Source organism: Embiotoca jacksoni, unplaced genomic scaffold, assembly GCF_022577435.1.
Source record: "Embiotoca jacksoni isolate LCO1_2020_lvr unplaced genomic scaffold, fEmbJac1.0.p SCAF_4, whole genome shotgun sequence".
NCBI lineage: Eukaryota > Metazoa > Chordata > Actinopteri > Embiotocidae > Embiotoca > Embiotoca jacksoni.
Genome location: NW_027185392.1, coordinates 18,577,507 through 18,586,299, shown reverse-complemented (window position 1 = coordinate 18,586,299; position 8,793 = coordinate 18,577,507). Strand labels below are relative to the sequence as shown.

Sequence of the window (8,793 nt, the reverse complement as noted above, 5' to 3'; positions counted from 1 at the left end):
TGAAGATGCTGGAGCACACCCTTCAGGAGGAAATAACAAAGCCGGCACCTGCAGCAGCGTTGGAAATGGGAGACCATCTCATCAGGCAACTCCGGGAGAAGCTGTACACTTTGCAGTCGATGAGCATCGTGTCTCTTGCTACCCTCCTGGACCCCTGATTTAAAGTAATAGGATTTTTCAGCCAAACAGAAGCCACCGAAGCAATCAAACGACTGACCTCCGAGTGTGCCACCATTATACGGTCAACACAAAGCAGAGAGGAAATCCCCCAGGCTTCCACCTCTCATGATGTCACAGGAGGTAATCTATTATTTTACATTTTGAGATCAATTATTCCTATGAGAACACTTAGCAACATGATCTGTGGTTTCCTCTTAGGTAGCAAACTGTGGCATCGTTTCGACACCAGCGTCATGGAGGCACGGAAGACTCAAAATGTGACAGCAGATGCCACTGTGGAGGTCCAGCGCTACCTGTCAGAGCCAAATATAAGCAGGCTGGAAAACCCTCTGGAGTACTGGGAGAGGCAAAATTTACTGTATCCAAATTTATATAGACTTGCTCTTGCGTTTTTGTGCACGCCAGCATCTTCTGTACCCTGTGAAAGGGTGTTTTCAAAGGCCGGAGAGGTTGTGTCAAAAAAAAGGAATCGTTTAAAACCAAAAACTGTTGAGAAACTGTTATTTCTGAATAAAAATGAATAAAATGTCCCCTGTCCTGTACATCATTGTCCAAGTTACACAAGCATATTCAGTCCCCTCTTCCTAGTTCCACAAGCACTTCCACTGTCCTCTGCCTGCTTAAGCCCAGGCCATTTTCCTAAAGTGACAGAAAAACATGATTACACAACCTGCCATATCATATGATACTACCATTTTGGGAAAATTTACACACACAGAATACATTCAAAAAATATTTTATTATGCACATATGTGATAATTTATGTACAGAAATTATTTGGTCATACATTTTTGTAATTCATAGTCATTCCCAACAGCCATAACAGACACAAACATTCAATGCATCGCATTACGTGGTTCAGATACAGCTGCCTGTGATTATACACTTGGCCAGTAGGTGGTTTCGTGTGCACATGAAGCTTCGAGTAATGAACCCTTTCTGGAACCAATTGGCTGAAGTGGTTCGATGCCTCATGAGGCTTCATCTCACCATCACTAGTATTTAGTATACTTCAGTTCGTTCTGAAAAACCTTGGTCAATACTGAGAAGTTGTTTTTTTTCCCCCCTAGAAAAATGTACAAGCTCTATCAACATCTTATTCAACCTGCCAGAAGAAGAACAGGCTCCTGCTCCGCTGGGTGGCAGTAGGCGGCTTGCCTCGGCTTAATTCGTTTTCCGGTTTAGTGTCAGCGAAGAAGGAAATGACATTATTTAACCAAGACAAGCGCCTCTAAACATGCAGGCATGTGAGGGGAAACTTGTATACTTGCAACAGTTTCATTGACTGTCGTTGAAACTTACCGAGCCGGGCTGCTGCCTCGTTGGCTCGCCGGTCGACTGCCAAACTCCGGATAATGCTGTCCGTGTCACCGGTGTGACCCACGACACGCGTGTCTGTCTGTTTGCCGTCATGTCTCTGTGGTTTAAATGTTGTAGGCGGTGTCCACTGCACAGTTGGGTCGTTCCGAGAGGGTTTCAGTGTTTTAGGGCGGCCAGAGACAGACGGGCTGAGCTGCAGCTGCACGCCGCCGCTAACAGGTGCTGCTCCACGGTTCCGGGAGAAGTGAGGGTCCGGTTTGCTCCCAGTCCGACAGGTAAGGTCCTCACCAAAACCCGAAATACATGCACGGTCTTAAAATGTCCTGGAAGGTGAGCCAGAGGAACGGGGAGCATAAATCAAACGCATCTCTATTTCAATTGTGTCCTTTTCTGATCACTAATTTTACGCACTGGATGGTAAACATGTGTTTGGGGACTTGGCAGACCTTCACTCGTATAGCGCACAGTTGTAGAGTTTTTGTTTTGCTCCACTATGTAAGATTACGGGGGGAAACGATTGAGATTCAGATGAATACCTTAATTAATCCACCAGTCTCCCGTCCAAAGAACAACTTTAGATCATGTTTGCTATTATCATCCAGAGTCATGTTGTTTCCTTGCCTCCTTTCAGTTTGTCTTAGCAGCTCATGACAGATTTCACTTTAGTATTCTCGTAATATTTATTGGTTTTGATTTCTTACACACCTTTGTTTCAAAAGTGTGGCTGCAGCTGCAGGTTTTATCTGAGGCAGGCAGAAGAGCAACATCTTCAAGGCTTTTTTCATGGAGGACATTTTTAAGAAAAGCAGACGTGTACAGAACAAAAAATAATTAAGGCTGCATTTTTTTTTTTTTATAATCTCTTGTTCTAACACTTTGTTGTTTTGCTCTGGAGGCTTCTTACACCTCGGAGGTCTCCGAACTGCCCTCTACAATTATATATTTGCAAAGAAGTATGGAGGCGTGTTCATCCTGCGGCTGGAGGACACCGATCAGAGCCGACTGGTACCAGGAGCTGCAGACTCCATAGAGGACATGCTGGAGTGGGCTGGTAAGAGACACAGGTCTGCAGGCCTTTGTGCACAGTAACTGTTAATGACCTCCTAGATGGTTTTTTTTTTCTTTCATCTAATGCAGTGGTTGCTAACTTGGGACCCTCTGGGGGGGGGGGGGGGGGGTTAAAGGGATGATGGGACGGGGGCTAAAACAGGTTAATATGAAATAATAGCACACAAAAACACGGATAATAATTTTTTTTAACGAGTACATTGAATACTTCCACAATGACAGCACCAATCGGTCTCGTAAAAAAAAAAAAAAAAAAAAAATTAAAAAAAAAGGATTCATGAAACAAAGCAGAAAATATGACAAAAGTACCTTCAGTACGGTTTAACTTAGACCCCTAACGCCCGACAGGAATCTACAACCACCAGCTTCTGGATCATAGTGACGGCCGATGACTTTCTAGAGAGGTTCAGTTAAATTTTTTGAACTCAGACAGGAGGTGAGGCTCGGTCTTTGGGATTAAACAAAAAGAAAAACCTCTGCACTAGCTGTAACATTTTCAAATGAAAAATAACTCGCCGCTGTGACCTACCAACTGATATTTTCAGTAAACTTAATGATCTGATTGCAAAATTTCAGTGTAAAAATGCATTACTCTTCATCATCACTGACAGAATGAATTCATTAATTCATTTTACACACTGATATTGATTAATGAATACCTGAGCTCCTTTCTTTCCTCAGGTGTACCTCCAGACGAGAGTCCTCGTCGAGGCGGGCCGGTGGGTCCGTACCTGCAGTCTCAGAGACTGGACCTGTACCATCAGACAGCCCAGCAGCTTGTTGACAGTGGTCATGCCTACCATTGTTTCTGCAGCTCTCGGAGACTGGAGCTACTCAAAAAAGAGGCGTTAAGAACCGGGCAGACTCCAGGGTAATAAAAAAAACATGAAGGCACAGACTGCTTTCACATAATCCCATAGAATTTTAGAAAACACAGACATCTGGATGTTTTCAATGTGCTGACTGGGTTTCTTTGTGTAGGACTTTAAGTACCCCTAACAAAGTCTAACAAATGTGAACGCCTGGAACGGATTCATCAACAGGCCTAAGTTTACACATTATAATTAATAATACATCTCCCATGTCATTTAAAGTGAGTCCGTTTACAATTCAGGGACATTCATGCTTTATGATACACTTCACTCCAAATCTTCATACACACACTCTGGTCTTAAAGCTTCTGCCAGTAGAGCTCGGGAAGTATCCAATCACAGCGGTCTCGCTTTCCACTTGTCTCTCCAGGTATGACAACAGGTGTCGTCACCTGCAGGCCGACAAGGTGAAGAAGAAGCTGGATCGAGAAGAGTCTCACGTGATCAGGTTCCGTCTGGAAGCCGGCGTCGAGCCTTTTCAGGATCTGATCTTTGGATGGAATCGTCATGACGTGGCACAGGTCAGGTGATCTGTAGTGATTTCACTCACTGTCAGTGGGGTTCATGCTAAAGGAGAAAGGCACGCAACATTTTAGGTGTGAGGAGCATCAATCTGCAGGACTCAGATAGTCAAAAGCTGTTTTTATGTGATTAAATAGACGTATTTGATGTGAATAAAAGATGTGTGACATTGCAAACATGCCTCGGAAACAAATGTGTGAGGTTACTTGCAGGGTAACTGTAACATTGGCTCTTTTCCAACTCTCCAGCTTCATCTTGTTTTCACACCCTCTGTCCTCTTCTCTAAAGGTGGAGGGGGACCCTGTGGTGATAAAAGCAGACGGTTTTCCCACCTATCACTTCGCCAACATAGTAGATGATCATTACATGAAGGTCACCCACGTGCTACGGGGGTCCGAGTGGCTCATCTCCACCTCCAAACATCTCCTCATGTACCAGGCTCTGGGATGGCAGCCGCCCACCTTCGGACATCTGCCGCTCCTGATGAACAAAGACGGCAGTAAGCTGTCTAAGAGGCAGGGCGATATATTTATTCAAAGCTTCCAGAGAGACGGAGTCCTGCCGGAGGCTCTGCTGGATATCACAACCAACTGTGGGTCAGGGTTCAACAGTGAGTGATGGAGGCGTCATCACAAGTATACTGCTACTACTGCTACTTTGAAAACAGGGATTGTCATACAAAAGTAAAACCTTGATGAGATCAGCTGTGAATAGAATTATAAAATAATGATAAACGATAATAATCATGTGCTTATGTTTCTTTATAGCCAATCGAATGGGGCGTAGCATAGATGAACTGATTTCTGAGTTTAATCCTTCAAAGATCACAACTCATTCAACTTTATTAGACCTGGAAAAACTACCAGAGTTCAACAGGTAAGTCATCAGGTAGCCTTCTGTCTCATTTAAAGAGGAATTTAACTTTTGGGAAGTGAGTTATACCATGAAACTCGTCTGTCGTTGTAGTTTGTTATTAACTGTTATTTTACAATTGGTACTTTGTGATCAAAGAACACAGAAAAAGGTCGAACACACGGATAACATGCAAACTCCACAGAAAGGCCCAGACCTGGATTCAAACCCAGAACCCTTTTAGGAATATAGTTAAATTTGTTTTTCTTTTTCCATATTTCATGTTCATACCTGACTACTCTCTCTGTGACTGTGGCAGACTCCACCTGCGGCGGCGGATTGAAGATGAGGAGCAGTGCCATCTGCTGATAAAATATCTACAGGAAGAAATCCAGCTGGCCTTCACAGCAGAGATCCAGGATGCAGAGGTGCCACACAAGGATTACATCAGGCGGGTGCTACATCTGCGAAAGGTAACCATAACGGGGTAATCACAAACATATCCATTTAACTTTCTAACATTAGCAAAATGTTGCTTACGAGTATATGCTAAAGGTTTTGATCTTATTTCAAGCCGGTGGATGCATTTAAGTATAAGTGTGGCTAGTAAATTACTTAAGATACTCTGCTGTATGGTGGACATGAAACTAGTTGAGCTGTGAGTTTTTGACCTGGACATTTACAAGGTGTTTACAAAATATATGTAGAAATTGTTGTGGTTTGCATAATGCAATCTGGGTTTTACTGTTTTTCCTTCAGAAACATACAGGGGATTTACACAGTGTTTGCTATAATGATCTGTAAGTAAAGAAACTTGTCTTACAGAAGTGGTTTTGAGGCGGAGCAAGTGCTCAAAACTTTTGATGCTGTACCCAAATCCTTCTGTTTACTTGCAGGTTTTTTTTTTACCCCCAGTCTGTTCTTTCAGGGAAGCTGATGTGGCTTCTAGTCTTATGTCTCCTGTCTGTGCAGTAATACTGAAACTCTCCTCTTCCACAGGGTCACATGTCCTCCCTAAAGGAACTTGTAAGCCCTGTTCATTCCTATCTGTGGGTCCGTCCTTCCTTCTCCAGCCAGCAGGTGGCAGCACTCACTGCAGAGGCTCAGCACATTGCTTCATTAGTCCTGAAGTGTGTAGTAGTAATAAATCTCTAACTGCATTTTTGTCATTACAGCTGCAGGGTTTTATCAGGACTCTGAACACTTGTGTGTGTGTGTGTGTGTGTGCATTTAGGTTAATAGAAGAGCGAGATGGGGAGCTGTCAGTGGACCGACTCAGCAAAGACCTGAAGACTCTGACCAAGCAGGCTAAAGCCACCAAGTACAGAGAGGTGATGAAGCTGTTGCGTCTGGTTCTCAGTGGTCTGCAGGTAACTCAACACATTATGTACTGTGATTTTATGACTGATAATGATATCGACTCTACAGGGTTTCTTTTCTGGAATTGGTTTAGCAGCTGTGCAGCTTAACTTCAAACTAACTTTCCTGACCAGCAGCTAGTTTTCCATCAACATTTCTTGGCATCTAAAACTGAGAAGTCTTTTTCTAGTCGGCTGCCCGCTGCTTTAATCACCTGCAGATGAAGCTGGTGGATGAAGTGCAGTGTTTCAGCTAGGACGGAGTTGTAGCAGTGGAGATGGTGTAAACATTTAAGCACGCCCTGCTGAGAGGTTTCTATGTCTCTGCTGGCACCAGAAGGGCTCCTAAAGCCTCAGTACATATGTTGTTCATCAATCAATCAATTCTCCTTAAATGTCATTTCAACAACTTTGACCTTAATTCCCTACTTGGAGAAAAAAAAGTGATGAAGTGTCATTCCAGTGCGCCGCTCTGGCAGCACCACAACAATGATTGCCAGGGTAAATAATGTCCAGAGCAAAACTACACAAATCTAGCAAACTGTTCTGGCATCTGTGAAGTCACACCAAGAAGAGAAAAGTCCAGGCTTTCTGTCTGTGTCTCTGAGAATGTTTACTAAATCAAGCAAAGGTTAATGTGTTTGTTTTTCTGAGCTTTATGTTTGCATAGCTATCGTTTTGTCTACCACAAGAACACCACTGATACTATGATATTTTAAGATAGCTTGGACTATTTAAGGAACTGATATCCTTCAGTAATTTTTTACAGAAGGCTTTCATTTCTGCAATTGCATTTCTCAAACCGTACCTCAGCACATCGATAAGTTTTGACTGCAGTAATCATAAAAAAAAACTGCTGCACGTGTCTCCCATTTATTTTCCGTACACGGCATGACCAAGATAAATTCTAAAATAGCTCGTTTAAAATGACAGTAATGACCAAAGCCTCAGACGCCCTCCAGGGACTCGGTTACCGAAGTAACAGTCAGGGCCGGATATGAAGGGAGAGGAAGTTGTTTCTGATTGAGAGGTTACTGTCTGGTCTGACTGTTTCTTCACTGATCTCTGATCCTCTGCTCCCCTCTGACCTGCAGCAAGGTCCCAGCGTCGCTGAGATGATGGTGTCTCTGGGTCCTACAGAGAGCAGCCATCGATTCCAGAAACTGCTGCTGCCTTCAGACACGAGTTAAAGACCGTCACCACATCACCTCACGTTCAACCCGCTGACTAATGAAGACCGCAGCTGCTGATGGACTCGGCTTGTATGTTGAGAACTCCCTGCTTTACTTCCCACGTGGTGATTCTGCTCAAAGCTGCATTGGCCACATTTAAAAGGAAATGACCACCACTGATGTGCTGAGTAATACTTGAATTATGATAAATATTTTATAAAAGGGTTGAGAACTAATTTTGTGCACACGATCTGTTTGTTTTTATTTCATACTGCGAAACTTTACATGCCCACCTGACACCATGCATACAGGGGTGGGAAGTACCTCTGTATTTTTATGCAAATTATCATCTGCTTTACCAGAGAAAGACAGTTTGCATGAGTTCCAATTTCAGCTGTATCGTGCAGTCCCAGTTGAAATATGGAAAAAGAGGGACACAAAAAAATTATCCAAGAAAATAGCGTCAGATTGTTTTCAGGAATTGTAATTACTATTGGCTCTTTTCATGCACCATAAATATAAATATTGTGATAATATATATATTGAATTATGAAAGACTAAAAGTTCTATGGTTTTAAATGTGACGTAAAATTAGTCATACATGGTCATAAAATCAACATACCTCATTAAAATAAAGTAAATTAAGGCCTGTGTGTTGAAGATTTTGAATTCAAGGAGTCATTTCTCAGTGGGTTTCCAGTGTATCCAGCAGGTTCACGGGCCAAGATTTCCTCTACATTCATTGTTTATAGTCTAAAAAGGAACCTGAGATGTGAGAACAGAGTTGAGACAACGTTTACAACCAGATTGTTTCCCAAGTAGCCAGGTTACACTCCGTTAACGGTTTGAAACCACAAAAAATTGTTGTCAGACAACAGCCAGTGGTTTTGAGATGCCAATGTGTTCCGCCTCTTTTGCCCTTTTACTCCACTTTACTCCACTATTTATTTGACAACTGCTGTTTAAACATTTTACACAAAGATCAATGAAGAGCTCATAAAATATGACAATTTAACTAACCAAGAGACTCAAAAGCTATGAACATGAGCGTCATCGTGACCAGTTACAACAGTACAGTAGCAGTCGTTTGAACAATTCAAATATGCAGTAGAGTAATTTTAGGGAATTCATATGATATTTTTTTTCTATAACGATGGATCAAAGGTAAGTGAACTACTAACTGCAGCTGACAGGAAGGAAGAGTCAGAAGTGCAGTTATTCAGTGAATTGCAGAGAAGTGGGAATGTAAAGAAGCATGCAATGGAAAGTAAATGTACCACATGCAAATGAATCTAGACACTTTCTACAAATAGTAACTTGTAAATGGATGTTTGTCTAAAGGACTACAGTAAATAGTTTAGCCTCCATCTTGTAATGGTTATAAACAATTGTGGTTCATACTATGGTTTACTATAAAGGTGGTAGTATTACGGTACTTTACCAGAGTTA

The 8,793-nt window shown here is 42.4% G+C and overlaps 1 protein-coding gene across 1 annotated transcript; it reads left to right on the top strand.

The window, feature by feature from the left end:
- The first annotated feature begins 1,390 nt into the window (after positions 1–1,390).
- On the top strand, positions 1,391–7,580 carry ears2 (glutamyl-tRNA synthetase 2, mitochondrial). The gene is made up of 10 exons (XM_069168378.1): positions 1,391–1,775; positions 2,396–2,551; positions 3,250–3,439; positions 3,811–3,961; positions 4,251–4,572; positions 4,730–4,838; positions 5,134–5,287; positions 5,814–5,944; positions 6,049–6,184; positions 7,267–7,580. Exons 1-10 carry the CDS (start codon positions 1,592–1,594, stop codon positions 7,360–7,362), a joined length of 1,629 nt encoding a protein of 542 aa, XP_069024479.1. The 5' UTR covers positions 1,391–1,591; the 3' UTR covers positions 7,363–7,580.
- The last annotated feature ends 1,213 nt before the right edge of the window (positions 7,581–8,793 follow it).